At 46.6% G+C, this 19464-nt stretch overlaps 1 protein-coding gene across 1 annotated transcript in view; it reads right to left on the bottom strand.

Annotated features, from left to right (window-relative positions):
• Positions 1 to 4887: 4887 nt before the first annotated feature.
• LOC135383276 (uncharacterized) overlaps positions 4888 to 19464 on the bottom strand; it is a 94366-nt gene continuing 79789 nt past the window's right edge. The window contains exon 6 of the mRNA XM_064612798.1: positions 4888 to 5094. Within this exon, the coding sequence (XP_064468868.1) occupies positions 5020 to 5094 (75 nt within the window). The 3' untranslated portion in view covers positions 4888 to 5019. The remainder of the gene's footprint in view (positions 5095 to 19464) is intronic.

Genomic DNA, 19464 nt, shown 5'->3' on the forward strand with positions numbered 1-19464 from the left:
GTGAACCGGGGATTAGGCCTACCATCGTCCATCGCTTCTGGCAGACTCTGGCGAAATGCGCATGCGCCGTGAAGGAAGCTCGCCATGTGCGGTGCCATTAACTTCACAGCAGCAGGTTGTAGAGCATGGGACGGTGATCCAGGATTGGCGAACGAAAGTCTCACGTGATCGATTTAAACCCGTCGTCACTAAACCAATGGTTTAAGTAAGTTGGTGAATACGGGTAGACAAGTTTAAAAGTAACATGGTTTTGTTTTTGATTGTTTCTTAGTTCTATGTCAACAATTCAGGCACGAGAGTTTATCTATTTCATGTAGTCGATGAACAACATGTTAAATGAATTACATTTTCTTCTTATTGTAATCTTATTCTTATTAGGTATTCTTATAAATTACCTTCTTCACAAACTCTCTCTGCTTAATCTTCACCCTGATGTCTTCCGTTGGATACAGAGTTTCCTTTCTGAGCAAACGCAGGCTACAGTCATTAACGACGTTCTTTCTCCTTTCCATCCTGTTTCTTCCGGTGTTCCGCAAGGTTCCGTTCTCGTACCTCTGCTTTTCCTTAGCTTCATTAACGATCTCCCTAATTCTTTAACATCTTCTACCAGGCTCTTTGCATACGACTGTTTCCTCTATAGTCCTATACGCTATGCTTCTGACGAGTTGGGCCTTCAGCAGGACCTCAACTTTATTTTTGCATGGTGTTCTTTATGGCTGCTACGGTTAAATACTTCAAAGTGTCGGCACTTCCCCCCTTTTTTCGGGTCCAGGTCTACCTTAGCCCAGTAATACTACATTGGTCCATCTCCCATCCCTTTGTCCAACTTTTACAAATACTTGGGCCTTAACCTACCTTCTGGCCTCTCTTGGTCTGACCATATCCAACCTATTGTTCATGACGCAAATCAGGCCTTAGAATTTCTTCGTCGTACTTTAAAATCAGCACCTGACGCTGTCAGGTGTCTTGCGTATCAGACATTAGTTCGGCCGAACTAGAATACGCATCCAGCATCTGGGACCGTCATCATGCTCATCACATATCAGTCTTCTAGAATCTATTCAAAATCGCGCCACCGGGTTCATCCTTTCCAGTTACTCTTACTCTTCTAGCATCACTTTTCTTAAGTCATCCCTTAGCCTACCTTTACTCTCATCACGTAGGAAATGTTCCCGCTTATGTCTCTGTCACAAACTCTACTATGCTTCTTCCATTCGCCCACATTGCATACGTCCTGCTAACTACGCCTGATTGAGGCTAGATCATTCCTGTATAGTAGACCCACTCGTTGTCACAATTTATACTTCATGCATTCGTTTTTTCCCAAAACTATATCCGACTGGAACGACCTGCCGCAGTCACTCGTATCCATCACTAATTCTGCCTCATTTCGTCGTAACCTTATTGAATTTCTAGAATGTTAAAGCCTGCATTAAGTTTGTATGTGTATTTATGCGTCCCCCCTCCCCTTCTGTCGCCCCAGGAGGGCATTTGACGTTTTGTCATAAATAAATTTAAGAAGTGGTATATGGGTGCGTTTTCTCGTGAAGGTCAACTATTATTTAACTTGTGTTTCACTAAACAAATATATCAAGTTCTGCTTCAAAACACTTTTGAGTAGAAGTCTTTTTTGGCCCTAGCTCTTTAAACTTTTTTTAAAGGAAGGATTCGAAAGATTCGAGATTCGTAAGATTCGACGTTTCGCAGAACCTTCCCTGGACACGACAAAAAGTTGGTGCTACACTAAAAACGCCGTGCTTGCGTTCAACAGCGCGCGTGCACGCTTGCGTTGTCATAACAACAACAACAACACGTAAGTGATGACGACAAGAGAGGGAGAGAGAAATACATGATGACGATGATATGGGGATGACTTCCGCTCATTGAGCAGAATGCTACCCCATTGCTATTGGGGGAAAATGAGAGGATGGTGATGAGGATGATGCTGACGACGCTGACAGGGTTTTAGAAAGAGTCGATCAGGCCGGTAGTTTGCAGGAATTTGATGAAGGGTCGTAAGACGGACATCTGCGTTCGTGTGTCCCATGGTCCCAAAATGAGTCTGAGGTCAAGGGGTCGGCTGTCAATCCGCGCAAGGTAGTTTGCCAACAAGTGACGCTCCCTCCTATAAGTGGCACATGCGATGATCACATGGTCCGCGGTCGCTGGCACACCACACTCCGGGCACAAGGGACTACTGGCACACCCTATCTGGTAACGGTAGTACGGCGAAAAGGCAACATTCAGCCGTAAGCGATGTAGGAGGGACTTGATGACGCGCGGTAAAGATGTCGGTAAGCGACACGAGAATGTTGGGTCTACAATTCCCAGTATGGTACTGGCCGGGACATCCCGACGCCATTGTTCGGCGGATGAGGAGGCAGCCCAGTCACGAAGAAGGGACCGTCTGTCCCCCCTTGGGAGAACAATCGGGACACAGACGACGACAAACTCATCATGCATGTCTTAAATAATTGATTGTTTTAATTCCGTGTTAGCACCGCGAAGCATCTGCGAGTGCAGGCGGCGTACAGATGTGGACAGATGAAGAGAGTACATCAGGAAGGAGTGGGGCTGTTAGTATGCGTCCTGTGCAGACTTCGCTGAGAACTGGACATTCGTCTGGAAAGTCTTCGGAAAACCCCAGGGGAAACCTCAGACAGCACAGACGGTGGTAGGATTCGAACGCACCACCTCGCAGTCTTCACCAAGACCACCAACGAGCATGGTACGCCTTAGGCCGCTCGGCCATGTCGCTGGCGTATATCTTAAATAAATCGATCCTCGATGTCAAAACGCAGTTGACACAATGTGTTCGTGGGAAAGACTGCATCCCGTTCCGTACACTCCAGTGTATGAGCAGACAATGCTCGCATAACTTTCTGCAATGCGCTGAACCGTCATGAACCCGGTTCGAACCGTTATTTCTGCGCCGCAGAGCTGAACTGGAACCGAACCCGTAAATTTATTGGTAGTCTCAGTGGTCCGTATAGGTCTTATCCACTTCCACGAGTCTCCCGCATCTTCCTAAACGAAGCTCCTCCTCACGTACTTCGAGACCACATTTGTAGTCCGGTAGAAGAGAAATTTGTCACTTGTGCAGCAGTATACACGACTGGGGTTTCCAGAAACGGCAAGTCTACATCGGCCGCTGTAACACTATCCGATGGCACAGTGCAAAGACGACGCATTTCACACCGAAGCCCATGAGCACCTGCAGATCATTCTGCTAGTTCCTTCTTCCTACAACAAATAGCCGATCTTGGGCCTCAAATATGGGCCGTGTTCACAAAACTGAAGACACCACTACAAGCCGAGAACACATGCGTAGGGGGACTGTCAGACCTCGTAGTGACGGACGTGTTGTGGGCTCACTGGCAGGTGTACAAAGCATGCCACAGGCTAGTTGTGCAGTGAGTTCCGAGTCATTGTGTGGAGTGCAGAATGAGCAGGCCGACAGCGACGCAGAAATAGCTCTCACTTCTGGCAGAGGGACGACGATAGCGCTGTACAGGGTTGACCGTCGTCCCACTCTTGGACTTTCCGGGATGCTGTTCTAGTATGAACCTGGAAACCCTGAAACACGTGCTTCTCCAATGACAATGTCTACACTAGCGTCTAAAAGCGATAAAACCCCGGTGCAGGGGACACAAAGAGACAGCACAGACGAAGCGGGGTTTTATCGCTTTTAGATGTACCACAAAACAGCCCGGTTTTTATCGCTTTTACACTAGCGACCTTTCGGGACACCGCAGAAGGTGTCCCTAAATCAGGGGAGGGGAGGAAAATGTGTAATGCAAAGATAGAACGGAGAAGGGAAATGTTAGCCATGATGTAGGCTTGCTATTCCTAAAAGCTATCAAACAAACAAAAGAAGATAAAAGCAGCAGAGACACAGAAAACTATGAAAAAATACAGAAAAAAACAGCTCCTTCACTAATCGTTGTGCAGACAGTCATATAGGACGTATCAGAGAGTGCCCAAGAGTGTAGATTCCCGAAGGAATCATGTCAGCGCAGACGTGACTTCAGCGAGCTGAGTAGGGCCAAGTAGCAACGCGAGGGAAAGTTCTCGGTAGCCTAGATGAACGAGACGGCGTCGGAGACTCCACCGGTGACCTTCGTGCCGCTGGCAGGCAAGGAGTATGTTAAATAATCAGGTTCCTATCACGTATAGCAATATTTGACGATGTATATCTCAAAGTACGTGCTCGATTCGGTATCTTGAAAAAGGAGTGTGGATTCAAAGATTGCTTTGAATTATGGTGTCTCGCATTTTTCCGAAAACATCTAAACAATAAGTTAACGAATTTAACGAATTGGTCGTGCAGCAGTTATATGCGATTTCCCATAGGGTGTTTGCCTTGCCGCAGAACCCACTTGCAAAAACGGCATCTGTGTAGCCTTCATAGGTTTTTCGTTAAAATTCTGTAACGGATAGCACTGAACACCCCGTTTATTTGATTCTCGAACTGAAGGCATGTTCCCTGGAACCGAATATATCCCAATAGCTCTAAAGCTACAACGTTTTAAAACTTAACACTCCCACAAGTAAACTTAGAAAACAAAGCAAGTGCGGCTTCACGCGAAGATCGGGATTCACAGGTTGCGTCGATATGGTCTGTATTCATATGAGTTCACTTCAGTTGGAAAACTATTTGCTTTCTATTTGCTTCGGTTCTAACCTGCTTATTCACACAGCGCTATTTTAATCAAGTCTAACCTATTTCAAATAAAAAGGTGAAGTGGTGCCTTTTGCGGCTATAGTCTTTGCATTTCCCGATTTACTCTGATGCTAAATTAACGTGAGTGGCACGTGATCGATCCTCACAAGACCAGAAGGGTAATACAGGACAGCCGTGCGAAGATAGTGACTTCGACAGCCGTGTCTACCACGTGGTTACTGCTGTACTAGAGCTTTATTTTCGACATCTCTCGTGGTGGCGTACATACAAAGCACTGGGTAACATGCAGTGGTAACTTGAATGAATATCGAGATTGCGATAAGAAGCTCCTGTCATTATGCTGACGTTTCGTTTCCACGGGGTGTCTTCGGGATCTCATCCTTCGCCATGCATACGCCCTTAACACAAACCTGCAAAGTTAAACAAAAGCAAAATTAATTATTGCCGCATAATGTAAAACTCCGAGACAAGGGAACACAAAGGGGTTTTACATTATGCATCCACTTCACCAACTCGCTTGCTTTTTAGCCATCTTTTGATTGTTAATTACTGGGTGTGTACAGACAACTCAACCCGGAACTTCAAGCTCAGTAGCGCTAAACGCCGTAGATATTTCAAACTTCGCACGGAAGAAGCCATTTGACTTTACGTGTCGTAGGAACCTAGAAGAACTTTCGATCGCCTTCCCACTTCCGTTAGAATGACAACAAAGAGACGACTGGGTGCCAATCTATCAATTTCCTTTTCACTGGCAATAATATTTAGTAGACAACCTCTCGTTTGGAAACTACACTTTTACAGGTAACATAAATAACGTGTACGTGAACGTTGAATATGTAACCTACCTCCGGCGAGGAGGTGTAGAGTTCGTATTGGACGAAAATATAAAAGGAAGAAAGGGGAGAGAGACAAACGAAATAGAGAACGCGTATCTGGAAAGAGCAACGAGAGACTAAAGTAAAAACAGGACACCATCGACGGGAACAAAAAAACATATGAATGATCGCGGCCATTATATACAGTGACATACATACATATACAACAATACAATGCCTATGGTCAGTCATACTTTCTTTTTGTGATGGTGACGGTGATGTGATAAAGAAAAAATGGGGATGTGAGTTTCGACGAAGTCGAACTGGCTACCACAGTACGCTTAGACACAGAAAGTACAAAGACATTAGAGATGATGAACAGAGATGATGGTGCAGTTCAACATGTAGTTCAAAAGCTTTGACCAAGTGAGTGTAAAGTGTCGGAATCGCTGGGGGAGTACACAGCACACGTTCAGCGAGTCATAGAATGTCCATAAGCCTGGTTGTATGTAGGAAATCTCCAAGTGCACTCAGCGCCTTGTCGGACGACGGGGGACCTAACAGTTTCGCGATGTCGAAGGCTCGGGAGTCCACACGAGAGAGGCTCGCCTCTAATACCCTTCGAGCATCAACGTATTTCCGACACCTGAGAAGTGCGTGTTCTACGTCCTCTACAACGCCACACTTACTACAGTACCGAAAGTCTCGCTTTCCAAGTATGAAGAGAAGACCTGCGCTGTAGGTACATTGAACCGTAGCCTATGTAGGACAGTTGTTTCTTTCATATACAGGGTGTCCACGCTAAGTGTGAACAGATGTTTTAAAAATATATCAATCACTTTTTCCGAGATGAAATCAATTGCAATAAGCATATGCTGAAGGGCACTCCCTAGGGGGCATTAACAGACTCCTAAGGCAATGTCTTAATTAACTTTCTATAATTGCCTTTTTAATTATAAAAGCTACGAAGTTGCCCCAATGAGAACATCTGATCTCTTCGGTCACCAGATACCAAAGCCGTTTTCAGAACAAAAATCCGTTCGATAGATCGTCCGCCAAAAATTCGTGAAGGAACGCCATTTTTTACTTTATTTTATTCATTGCGCATCTCTAGAGACGCGTCTTTCCTTCGCCCCCAATACGAGAGGATGAAAGAGCACACTATCGCCTCTTGCGTCCTGGAAAAAGATTAAAAGAAAACAGAAAATGCAGCCCAAGATAAGGGCAGTCGCGATAAAGTTCCCGATAGATTTGTGTCTTTGTTTTGTTTCCGCAAGTTAAAGCTAATCTTCGACGCATGAGGCGGCACTGTGCTCTTTCACTCTCTCACACTGGGGGTAAAGGAAAGCCGCTTCTTTGAAGATGCGCAATAAACCAAATATGACACATGGTAATAAGGGTTCCACTTGTCACTTGTCCATTTGTCACTTGTGCAGCAGTATACACGACTGGGGCTTCCAGAAATGGCAAGTCTACATCGGCCGCTGTAACACTATCCAATGGCATAGTGCAAAGACGCCGCATTTCACACCGAAGCCCATGAGCACCTGCAGATCATTCTGCTAGTTTGCGCCATGATGCTACCCAATACGGTAGCATCATGGCGCGCCCACAATCAGAGATGTACGGATGTATCGTGACCTCGCTCCTCTTCCTTTGAACATCGTACCACCACCAACACCACCGCCGCCACCGCGACCACCACCACCACTCGAATAACATTGTCTATCAGTGAAAATGATCTTTGGAGTGGCTCCCCAAGGTGCATATCTTGTAGGGTGCGTCGTACTATGATGATGGACAGCCATTATGTGTTTTTGCACGTTTCGCGTGGCTCAACCCACACAAACAATATTCCATTCACAATGGTTTCGCAAATAACTACATAGGGTTCCACCTCATAGTGTTTTTGCGTCGTCAGACATAGTATCTTCAAATCAGGTATAAGTATTCTATTTGCTGTGCAATAGATCTTGAACCATGGAAACTTGTCATGCAAATAAGAGTTTCTAAACAACTGCCAGAATAATAAGGAACTTAATAATTCTTTTTAGTATGTACTTAAAATTGCACAACTGCCATTTCAGCAACCTTGTCCCCAAATTCGTCAAGGACAGAGGGTATATAGGTTGTCACAAACTTAGTGGCCCTGGTGGAAATGGTTGAGCCTGTCCTTTGCCTTATACGGTGCACTTTGTAGCAGAATACACAAAGTACAAGTGTCCTCCTGGTCCACAAACGCTCTATCCAAGCTGAAACAACCTTAGCAAATTGGGGAAGCCCGGCCTTGTCGGCCCAGAGAAACAAATACGAAGCAACGGCACTCAACGTAAATAACGGCATGATCGGCAACTAAAACTTGTAATACTGAAGACGCAACATTTTTAGGTTACCGGGGACGAAGGAGGAAAGACCCTCTCCATGAAGGGATACTGCGCCGTATTATCGTTAATTCAAAACTATAATTTCAAAAAATTGGGTGAGAGTCAGCTGGTGTATTTAGTTATGCTAGTCACCTACTGCACCCCTTGGTTTTAGTCAGCACCATTTGTGTTTCCACTAACTAGGACCTATGTCTGACTGTGCTAGAAATACCAAACGGTATATCACTCTCACGTACAGATCTAATATGGTAGGCCTCTATGATCTATATGCACTTTCAACATTAGCTTGGTCAGATTTTGCCCGTTGCTTTTAGTGAAAATCTCAGTGCAGTTGACATAAGGCTTGCAGAGTGGAGAAATTGCTTATTTATTTCTTCCTGGGAACAAACATAAAAAACAAACAGTGAACCGTAACAACTATATCCAAACAAATACACATGTAGTTTGTTGTACCCATGTGCATGTTAGCACATTGCAGGTGACCAACAACCAGTGGCAGATCCAAGATGTGAGAGGGGACTGTTGGGCGATCGCCCCTCCCTAAATCCGCCACTGCCAACCGCACCCAGTGGGCACCCAGGGTGAGAATACAAGCATACTAAAACCGCAGCCACAGTCGTGAAATTCTGAACTACCATTTACCATGACCACGCGCAGTCTTGAAATCATATTTGTCTCCTTCCATTATTCCTTTTCTTGAGAGCACGCTGACTGCCGTCCAGTTCATGAAAGTGACCTTTATCAACGAATGGATGATTACACAGTAAGCGAGCTGGTGATAAGTGTCCATGGTAGGGAAACCCCAAGACGAGTGACAAGAAGGGACATACGTATGCCACTGGTGTTGTCGACATTACTTCTGACTGAGCTCATTCAGCCACTAGTTCGCCAGCAGTAGAGTCAGGACATCACTGACATGTCTCTCATGTATTCGCTGGATCCAACTTTGTCTTTCTCAGTTCCAGACCGTTTACCACGCTATTCTACGTCCCTCCTGCACAGGCTTCGCCTCAATGTAGCCTTCACTCCCCAATTCAAGCACCAGATCGGATACTGTGACAGCAGCCTGTGCTCCAAATGTGGCGCCGTAGCGAACATTGAGGACGTCCTAACAGAATGTGAGCTTTACGAAACGAAGAGGCGGCAACTCTGTGATCGGTTGAGTACTACAAGCAGACAGACATTCAACCTGGCTGCAATTCATGGCGCATGTCAGAGCCACGTGCAACACCGTCGATGTCTTCTAATGTTCTTGGAGTTCCTCTTGTCTACCGGTTTGCTCCAGACGCTATAGAGTCATACCCGGCATCTCAATGACCATATGTGCTTCTTTCATGTGTTTTTTTTCTTCGTCTTCCTATTTGCGGCGTAGCGCAGCCAGCGGTCGACAGCTCAATTGTTGTGCTTGTACATAACTTTACCTTCATTCTCATTCTTCATTTCACATCTAATGTTCCGCATGTAATGTGGTACTGTACTGCTCTCCAGCGGTGAATCACCCCATGTCATAGTTACGAGATATTTATTGTTCTGTATGCCCCTTCCTATCCCTCATGTCAGGAGGCGGGGGGAGGAGGAGGGAGGATGCCTATGGATCTTCATTATATTTTCTCCCTGGAAATTTGTTTTTATGTAGTATTGTGAAGGCATAGCCAGGCACTACATTGTTCATAAATCACAGTACTTTTCTTTGCAGCAACAAGCCATAGAAGGCTCAAACGCTTCTTCAGGATTGCTGATACCTATGTTGCACGTTAACCACTTTGGTATGTCGTAGACATGCCGTGGAGGCTGGCACACGGTTAGTGCTGTTCAAGATGCAGACAGGTATACGTCATATCATTAGAGCCCATATTTTTGGGCACACACACAAGAAAAAAAACGCAGTTTTTGACACCTATCTACCTATATTGGCGCCTACACTCTAAATCTTTTCACGCCTTTAAAGGTGTAATAACGTGCATGGCGCACGCCTTTTTAGGTGTAATTTTCGTAACACCATAATGGAGCACGGTTTCGCACAAATTTTCTTTACTCGAGTGTTGTCTGTCCTCCAAAAATTCAGTCTTGCAGCATCTCAACATTGTTCAACAGTATTGTAGACACTTGCGCGTGCTCGATTATCGATAGCGATGCATATATGCATTAGCTCGTACCTACCATATCAAAGACATAATGAAAGAAGATTTGCACTGGCACTTGATCTTTAGTAATGCTTTCCAAATCTTGCAAAATATCATCCTGGAGATGCAATGTTACGCAACCAGGTTGAATGTTCATATCACACACCTTTAAAGGTGTGAAAAAGTTTACAGTGTATGTTGAGGCAGGTATATCTCGAGACATTTTGCCACAACACAAAAATATGTTGCAATAACTATAGTTTATTGTGCGCTGCCCAAAATATGGGAATACAATCTTCAAAATGAACTTCACAACACAATGTAGGCCAACCAGAGTCCTGAATGATATCATCTCTCCCTCCCCATTGACTTAAAATATTTTTGTACGACTTTGCATTAGGGGAAGTTGGTACAAGAAAGAGATACACTCCCTTTTGAGCGAATTTTGAGCAAATCAGTTTTCAGAGCGTTATCTTTGTGAGCTGTGGTGGGCCTGCAGTGCATTTAGTGGCGAAGCACATATTGTAAAAGATTTTCCCCGTTATAATGACGGTCTCCCACAGTCTTACAAACTGCCATTTGCCATAGTGATTTATGGTACGATGCATTATTTCTAATTGTGTACTCTACATTACCAGTACAGTACAGCACACTTTGCGGCAAAAAGAGATACCATTGTTTTCGATCCCAGGACAGGTGCCATAAATGCTACACAGCCACACTAATCATGTGATTTAATAGTTGTCAGGGTGTCCCAGAAAAAGTGTCATTGAATTATAATAAAAAAACTACCCCACCTAGAATCACGCGGTCAACAGCATTTGTTCTTATTAGGTTTTTGCCACCTCCTAATGTGAATGTCGTGTACTCCAAGTTTAATTATGTAACTATTTGCGAACTGAACTCGGAAATTTGCCAAGTAGAGGTCACTTTTTTACCCCACCAACATGAAGAGCGTGCCGAATTCACTCGAATTCATGATAATTCACAGTCATATTCACGAGCTATCCCATCGGAAAAAATAGCCGAATATCATGCTTTTCGGAGCACCGGACCATAGCGCGCGATGACTTTTTGAGCGCAATCGCTCTCAGTGCGACGAAAGGAGGTTCCGAAGCCAGCCCACAGGGTGATAGTAGAAAAAGTAACAGTTCCTAAAATTGGGAGAGGGAAAGCATTATCCCAGCGAAAGTCGAACGTGATAAGCCGTGCCTGTTTTATCTCATTCTGCGATGTCGGGGAGGGCTGGGTTTCCAACCTCCTTTCGTCGGACTGACAAAGGCTGCGCTGAAAAATTCATCGTGCGCTATTCTGTGCGACCTCCGTAGAGCATGATGTTCGGCTATTTTTTTCCGATGGGATAGCTCCTGAATATCCCTGTCAATTATCATTAATTTGACTAAATCAGACGCGCTCTTCACATTGGTGGGGTAAAAAAGTGACCTTTACTAGGCAAATATCCGACTTAAGCCCGCAAAAATTTACATAATTAAACTTACGTTACAGGACATTCACATGAGGTGGCAAAAACCCAGGAAGAACAAATGCCATTGACCGCATGACTCTAGGTGGTGTATTTTTTTATAATAATTTAATGACACGTTTTCTGGGACACCCTGTCTATAAATTCCACGGTTAAGATATCCGGACATGAACAACTATTAGATTACATGATGTAGTATTGCTGTATAGCATTTATGGCCTATGTCCTGGGACCGAAAACAATAGTGTCTGTTTTTACCCATGGTGCCGAGCACAGGCAAAATGAATTGCACATAGGAATAACAACATGAAACCAGAGACACGGAGGAAAAACAAGACTACACAATCTCTGCGTCTCGGGTTTCATGTTGTAACCATGTACGAGCTCGCCTGTGCACTGGCCGTTCTGCACATGAGAATAAGGTTTATGCATTGTACAGCTCCCGTCAACCTTAATAATAACAGTGGAAAAAATGTGGTCTATGTCGTGGTTTATAACAACCCTTGGTGCCATGAGAAAATATTAATTCAACAAAATCATTATCTTAGTATAACGCAAGGATTTTGTACGACATTTCCCCCGTGCCCCCAGGGAGGCTGTTATCATGCTCGCAAATGAGAGGGATTTTTTTCCAGTGTTATTGTTAAGGCTGGCGGGAACTGTAGATGCACCATAGACATGCAGTGTATGGTGTGTTGTGATACTAATACCACTGCCACTTGAAATATAATGTTCCACGTGGATTGTTTCGGTGCTACAACCTTGAACTAAACATACCAAGAAAGAGGGCACCTTCACCACAGGTTTATCTGGAAGTAAGAAGGCAAATGTTAGCTCAACTCATCTGATAATTAACATTATCCATCTACTACTGTAGATCGTACCAACAATAGCAGACAGCATATTCTGCGCTTGAATACACCAGAACTCAAGCCTCTGCAAGAACATTAACTCATTTGTGACCAGAACACAACAGCGACAGATTTATTTTACTTATACTTGAGAAAAAGAGTATGCTCTTGCACACATGATGCTGCTTGAATGCAATCCTTGAAGCCTCTAAAGGGAGAACAACTAATTTGTGACCAAAACACATCAGTCAAAGGATTTAAATTTCCATTCCACAAACTGAGAAAACGAATGTGCTGTTGCACATAAGAGGCTGCTTAAATGTAACATTTGAAGGTCCTAGAAGAACACCTTATTTGTGGCCAAAATACAACAGCTGAACCAAGATTTAAATCTATTTGCCTTACTGAAAACACACAAAATGTGCTGCAGTACACATATTGCTACTTAAATGTACACTGTGAAAGCACTTCAGACATGGTTGTGCAACCATGCATGAACAGAACATTTGCATTTACAGAACAGAACAGTTACACATACACAGCAGAACATTTATCAACAAAACATTACGCGCCTTACCTCCATTCCCTGTCTATTGCTGCCTCCGCAATCTCCAGCTGCAGATATCGTTGGCGCAGCGTCCCAGTTGAGGTACCTTCGGCTCCGTGTGAAAACTCCAAATTCCTCTTCAAGTTGCGCGTTGGTTCCGTGACGCTCAGGGGCGAAACGACTGAAGCAAATCGCTGCTTTCGGAGCTGGAACGTTGGAACTGCACGCTGTTGCGAGCCGCACATTTGGTAGCGAAGCCGAACCCCAACCCTGGCAGGAAGCGAGGCAAAGTGCTCGAGCCGAGTAACGGAGTATATTTACAGGTCTACATGGAAACTCTCAACATAGGCCACAGGCGGCCGCTTAAGTAGTCTCTGGTCATGGGAATGAGGTCGGTCGCCGTGGACGGTTCTGGGAAGAGGATCTTGGCCGTCTTCTAATCCCCTCTTGAAAGGGAAAGTTGGGCGTCGTGCAAGATGGCTCCCTGACGCGTGCCGGGTAATCAAGATGGCTAGCTGACCAGGGGGACGAGAGACTTCAGGCGAGATATAACAGCTCGTCGCCCGCCCGGGTTGAGCTCTGATGGCGCTGCTTTGGAATACAGTACAGGGAGAGCAAGTAGGTGACGATGTTTATTGGATGGTGCTTGGGAGAAGAATGAAAAAGCGTGAGCAATCGCGTGGGCGTGCAGGCGCTGAGTCGTCGTCTTCAACATAGTATTCAACAGCCTGCCACCCACAGATGAGAACGACGTAGTGTTTCAAGATTTCGACTATTTTTCTTGTGACTCGAGCTTGTAGAGGTGCTGGACGGGTCTCCTGAGTATCGTTCTACCAGGAGTCCTAATCAGACATACCCTAACTCGTCCATCTGAACCTGTGAAAACTTTATCAACGAGGGCCATTTTCCATTGAAGCCTGGGACAGTTGGGCTCTTTGACGAGAACTAAATCTCCGGTTCGAACGTCGCAGTCGTTTGTCCCTTTGGAGTGGTATGCAGAACGTAGTTCCGAGAGGTATTCTCGCTGCCACCTATTCCATACTGCATTGAGGTAGTGCAGCTGTCTTTTCCATGTCTCCCTTATCTTCGTGGACGATGAGTCATGGATTGTGTTCCGCGATGTGGTGGATTCCGTCGATGGTGGTGCGAGTAGACGTCTTCCCATTATCATGGTTGCTGGAGTGAGTGGTGTCGGCTCGGAGTTTTCGTTGTAAACAAAGGTTATAGGTCTTGAGTTCATCATCGCCTCCACCTCAGCCAGCAGAGTTTGCATTTCGATGAAGTCTACGACGTTCCTGGACAGGGTTTTCCTCAATGCTGATTTTACGGATCTTATCAGTCTTTCATAAAAGCCACCCCACCATGGTGCGCGCTCCGGTATGAATTTCCAGCGGATTCCGTTACGTGAAGAATAGTCCTGCACCAGTGGGTCCGTTAAGATCCTCTGTATGTCCCGAATTTCTCTTGCGACCTTTTTGAACGTCAAGGCATTGTCCGAGTAGATGGTTTGGCAGATTCCCCTACGAGCTGTAAATCTTCGGAAGGCTTGCAAGAACTTGATCGCCGACATGTCCTCGCACAGCTCTAGGTGCACAGCCCTTGTGACGGCACAAGTGAAGAGGACAATGTAGCCCTTGTGGTAGTTCCTCCTTCGCTTCAACATTACTGGTCCCGCAAAATCGATGCCGGTGACCTCGAAGGGATGACTCATCGTCACTCTGTCAGGTGGAAGTTGGCCATCAGGTTGTGTCAGATGCCTTGCGTCGTTTCTTCTGCATGTCACGCAACCTCGTAGTATTCGCTTGACTTGTTGGCGTGCTCGGAGTATCCAGAACCTTTCGCGTAGCTGCACTAAAGTGTCACGCACTCCGCAGTGGAAAACTTGTCGATGGGACTGTAAAATTAAAAGGCGAGCATAATGCGAGTGAGTTGGCAGTATGATTGGATGACATTCCGAAAATGTTTGACGACTACCACCCATTCGTCCTCCAAGCCTGAGGACGCCGTCGTCGTCAATAAATGGCCTTAGATCTTTCAACTTCGATGTTCGCTTAAGTGCATTGTTGCTTCCGAGTGCGCTGATTTCGTCCGCGAATGCAGATTCTTGTTCTTGCCTTACCCAGTAGCGTTCGGCCTGTTGAATCTCACTAGCGCTTAAGGGACCGTTGATCCGACCTATTCCTCTGGAGTTCTTGGTGAATCGAATTATCCACGCTGTTACACGATGGAGGTTATTGACATTGCTGAATCGTCCCAGATCCATCACTGGATCCGAGCACGATGGTGCGATGGTTTGGAGCACAACCTGCTCTTTATGAACGTGAGTGCGTGTCATCTCATTGACTTCAGGAGATGGCCATTTGTCATCAGATTGCGCCAGCCATGATGGTCCTTTCCACCACAGCTTCGACTGAAGCAATTTCTTGGGACTTGTTCCTCGCGTCAACAAGTCGGCTGGATTTGCTTCTGTTCCCACGTATCTCCATCGATCTTTCTCTACCTTCTGTTGAATTTCTGTGACCCTGTTGCGCACAAACTGCGGCCAGCGGTTTGCGTCCCCTCGTATCCATTGCAAAGCAATCATTGAATCTGTCCAAAAGAAATCTGAGGTGGTGAGCTTGAAATTGTCCCGCAAGTAGCTGGCGAGACGAGCTGACATCAGCGCACCAAGTAGTTCCATACGAGCTAGAGTAACCTCCTTCACTGGTGCTATTCTTGATCTTGCTGCGATCAGTTGTGTTTTGTATCCGTCCGCGCAGCCGCCGAGACGTAGATAAACAACGGTACCGTACGCGCCGGGGCTAGCATCAGAGAAAAAGTGTAGCTGTGGCTGGATCTCAGTGCTCATGTCCGGTAAGTAACAACGTGGTATTTCAATGTCTTTGAGATCCTGGAGCTCGTTGTGCCAAGCGCCCCATTTACGAGCGATATCATCTGGTAGCGGAGCATCCCACTCCAACCCGTGCTTCCAGATTTCCTGTAGGAGCATCTTTCCGGTGACGGTGTACGGAAGGATGAAGCCCAATGGGTCATATATTTGTGCCACAGAGCGCAGCACCTGTCGTTTCGTAGTCATGCCGTTGTACTCTCCTGATGTGCGGTGGAAGTCAAGTGGGAGAGACAGCGTATCCTGCTCCTGGTTCCAAGGAATGCCAAGTACTTTCGTTGTGTTTCCAATCAAAACAGCATCCGGTTCTGACTTAAACTTCTCGCGCATCGCATAACTGTTCGAACCCCACTTTTGGAGCTTCATGGAAGCCTTTCCAAACAGCTGTAAGGTTTCGGTGTACATCTCCTCTGCCTCCTCCTCGTTCGCCGCACCAAAAATGACGTCGTCCACGTAAATGGAATTTTCAAGTATCCTTGCTAGTCTCGGATGCTCACTGGCGTGCCGCTGGATATGGTGCTGTAACGTGGCTGCCAGGAGGAACGTGCTAGGGGCCGTGCCGAAAGTCACCCTAGTCATGCGCCACGTTTCAACGTTAGGTAGTAGCTGGCCGTCTACCGGCGTGGTGCTGTACCACAGCAACCTAAGCGCGTCTCTGTCATCCTCGTGTATGGCGATCTGTAGGAATGCCTTCTGTACATCCGATACCAAGGCTACTGGATAAAGGCGGAAGTTCATAAGTAGTGGCATGATATCCGGATTTAGGTTGGGGCCCGCGTTCAGATTATCATTGAGCGAGCTGGTGCCAGCTTCATGAGAGGATGCGTCGAAGACGATCCTCATCTTTGTAGTTATTCGATCCTCCCTGATGACTGCGTGATGCGGCATGTAGTATATGTGTGCTGCATTTTGGGCCTGATCCATTTCCTGGGTAACCTTTTCTGCTACTCCAGAGACAAGATATTCACGTATGGCTGCGTCGTATCTCGCCATTAACCCTTGTGACTTGGTTAGACGCTTCGTGACTTGTGAAAGACGTTTCTCCGCAATGTGCTTGTTGTCTAGCATTGACACAACTGGTTTCCACGGCAAGGCAACTGAATACCTGTCGTTCTTCAACTGAATGGACGTCTTGAAGTTATCGAGGACAAAGTGATGCTGTGCTGCGTCTGTCTCATCGCAACGTATGCCGATGCTGTCCAAGTTCCAAATTCGCTCCATCATGTCGTTCACCGCTTCGCGATGTTGGCTTGCGTGCAACACAGTCACCGTGTGACAGCTTGCTGTGCGCACCACGTTTGGTAGAGAGCATGGTCCTTGCAGCGTCCAGCCAAGTGTCGTTTCGACGGCTTGTACACCTTGATACACCGGAAGAGTGCGCCCGGTAACAAATTCCCAGTAGTGGTCCGCACCAATCAGAATCTCTATTTGTTGACGTAGGGCACCGTCGCGACAGTCGGCTATTGCCAGCTTGTACTGCTGCATGTGCTCTTTGATGACATCAGGTGGAACGTCCAAGACTTGAGAGCATATCTGTTCCACCACCAGGGCTGTTATCTTTTGATGTTCACCTCTTCCATGCATAGTCCTTAAACTGAGCTCAACGGCTTCCAGTACTTCTGGACGATTGTGTTGAACTCCGAATGCCCCAATGGAGATGTGCTCTGTGCGAACGATCTGACATCCGAGTGCTTTCGACAAGTGACGAGTGATGAACGTGCGTTGACTGCCGCCGTCGAAGATTAGGCGCGTGAAGACTTCCTCCTTAGTTGCGTGTGCCCAGGCTGTGGCGGTCTGAAGTAGAATGCGTTGGGGGGAGCGATTGACTGTGGTCTTCAGAGTGACTGCCGCGGACGTTCCGGGAGCAGGGGCAGATGGCCGAGGCTTATATTCTGGGTCGCACATCGTCGTTGCGTGGTGACCGGCACATTTGTGGCATTTTGGGCGGGTTCTACAATGTCTTGCAGCGTGATTCGGCTTGCAACATCTGAAGCATCGGCGTTGCTCTGCTAATACGTGTTTCTTTTCGGCAAGAGACTTTGTGCTTGTACAATCTGCTATCGCATGGCTTGTCATGTTGCAAAAGAGGCAGCGTTCATTTCCCTTGCCTGCCTTGACCATGTTTTGCAATGTGACCACTGGACGACCATTCGCCGGTTTAAATTTGCGAAAGTGCGGCGTCTTTGTGGGGTCATGTTCGGGAGGAGATTGAAAGGTACGCTGGGTGATTTCTTCGCGGTGCCTCACTTCGTTTCCTAGGAAGGTCAGTAATGACTTCAACGCGTTGTTGTGAAACGATGTGCCTGTAGAGGCTGATGTCAAAGCGGTTGATGTCGAAGCGGTTGATACCGTTTTCTCGGTAAGTACACGGTTAAATTGCAATGCCATATCCATCGGAAGAGATCTCAGCAAGATCGGGTACAGCATAGAGCAGTAAGACTCTGTAGTAGTGCCAAGGCAGTTCAGTCCTCGAATGTGAGCCTGGACTGTGTCATATAGCCTCCGCAAGTCGTAGAGATGTCGGCTCGAACGTACGGGTTCGATATCCGCCAGGCTTTTGAGGTGTTCTTGAATTAGTAGATTATCGTTGCCGAAACGATTGCGGAGAATCTCGACGGCAGATTCGTAAGTGCCAGGAGTCAACTGTAGACCTTCCACGGCGTTCGCAGCTTCCCCTTGTAGTGCAGCCATTAGGTACTGCATCTTGCTACTCTCAGGGAGTGAGGCATTGGTGTGGATAGTCACATTGAATTGACTCCAAAATTGCTGCCAGTGACATCGTTTGCCGTCGAACTTCAGCATTTCTAGTTTGGGAAGGCGAACAGCGGCTTGCGTTTGTGGTGCTTGAACGGTGTGTACCCGCGCAGGGGAGGCATCTCCCTGTGGATGTGCGATGGCAGGGATATCAGAGGTGGTCACAGCACGTCTACGGGCGTCGACGTGTGCCTTTGCCATGAAGAGGGTCATTTCCAATCTGTTTTGATAATCCAGCTGCTTCGTGAACTCCTGGTCAAACTCATCTTCAGTAAGAAGAGGTTCGATCTGACTATCGACTTCTTTGAGAGAGGCGTTGAGGCTTTGTAGCCTGTCGATGCGTGCTGCCAATTCGGTAATGTCCTGAGGTTCTTCACCCGCCGTTCGTCGGTCAAGATCGTTCTGGATCGTCGTCACCTGGTTCCGCAGAATCTTGCGCCTTTTGTTCAGCTGAGTTCGGTCCATCGCTCAAGCTCCCTGTAGTCTTCCCGGTCAGTACTTGTTGCGTTCTGGATCCTGGTCACGGCACCACTTTGGAATACAGTACAGGGAGAGCAAGTAGGTGACGATGTTTATTGGATGGTGCTTGGGAGAAGAATGAAAAAGCGTGAGCAATCGCGTGGGCGTGCAGGCGCTGAGTCGTCGTCTTCAACATAGTATTCAACAGCTGCAGTCCAACAGTGGAAGCCTGACGAGGTCTGGTGTCGATTCGACGTGGTCAGTGAAGTTCGTTTCAGTCGTCGACTTCAGCTTCCCAAGTGCAGAGTCTTGCATATCTTGGTCATTTTAAGCTGCGACACCGTTATTCGGTGGTCTGTGAATGGCTGTAGCTCTTCCAACAGGCCGTCGGTGTTCTTGTTTCCCAGTTCTTGATGAAGGAATGCATTCTTGTGCATCGGGGCGGGATAACGGCAGATCGGCTGGTCCAGTCGTTGG

Source organism: Ornithodoros turicata, chromosome 2 (genome assembly GCF_037126465.1).
Source record: "Ornithodoros turicata isolate Travis chromosome 2, ASM3712646v1, whole genome shotgun sequence".
Lineage (NCBI taxonomy): Eukaryota > Metazoa > Arthropoda > Arachnida > Ixodida > Argasidae > Ornithodoros > Ornithodoros turicata.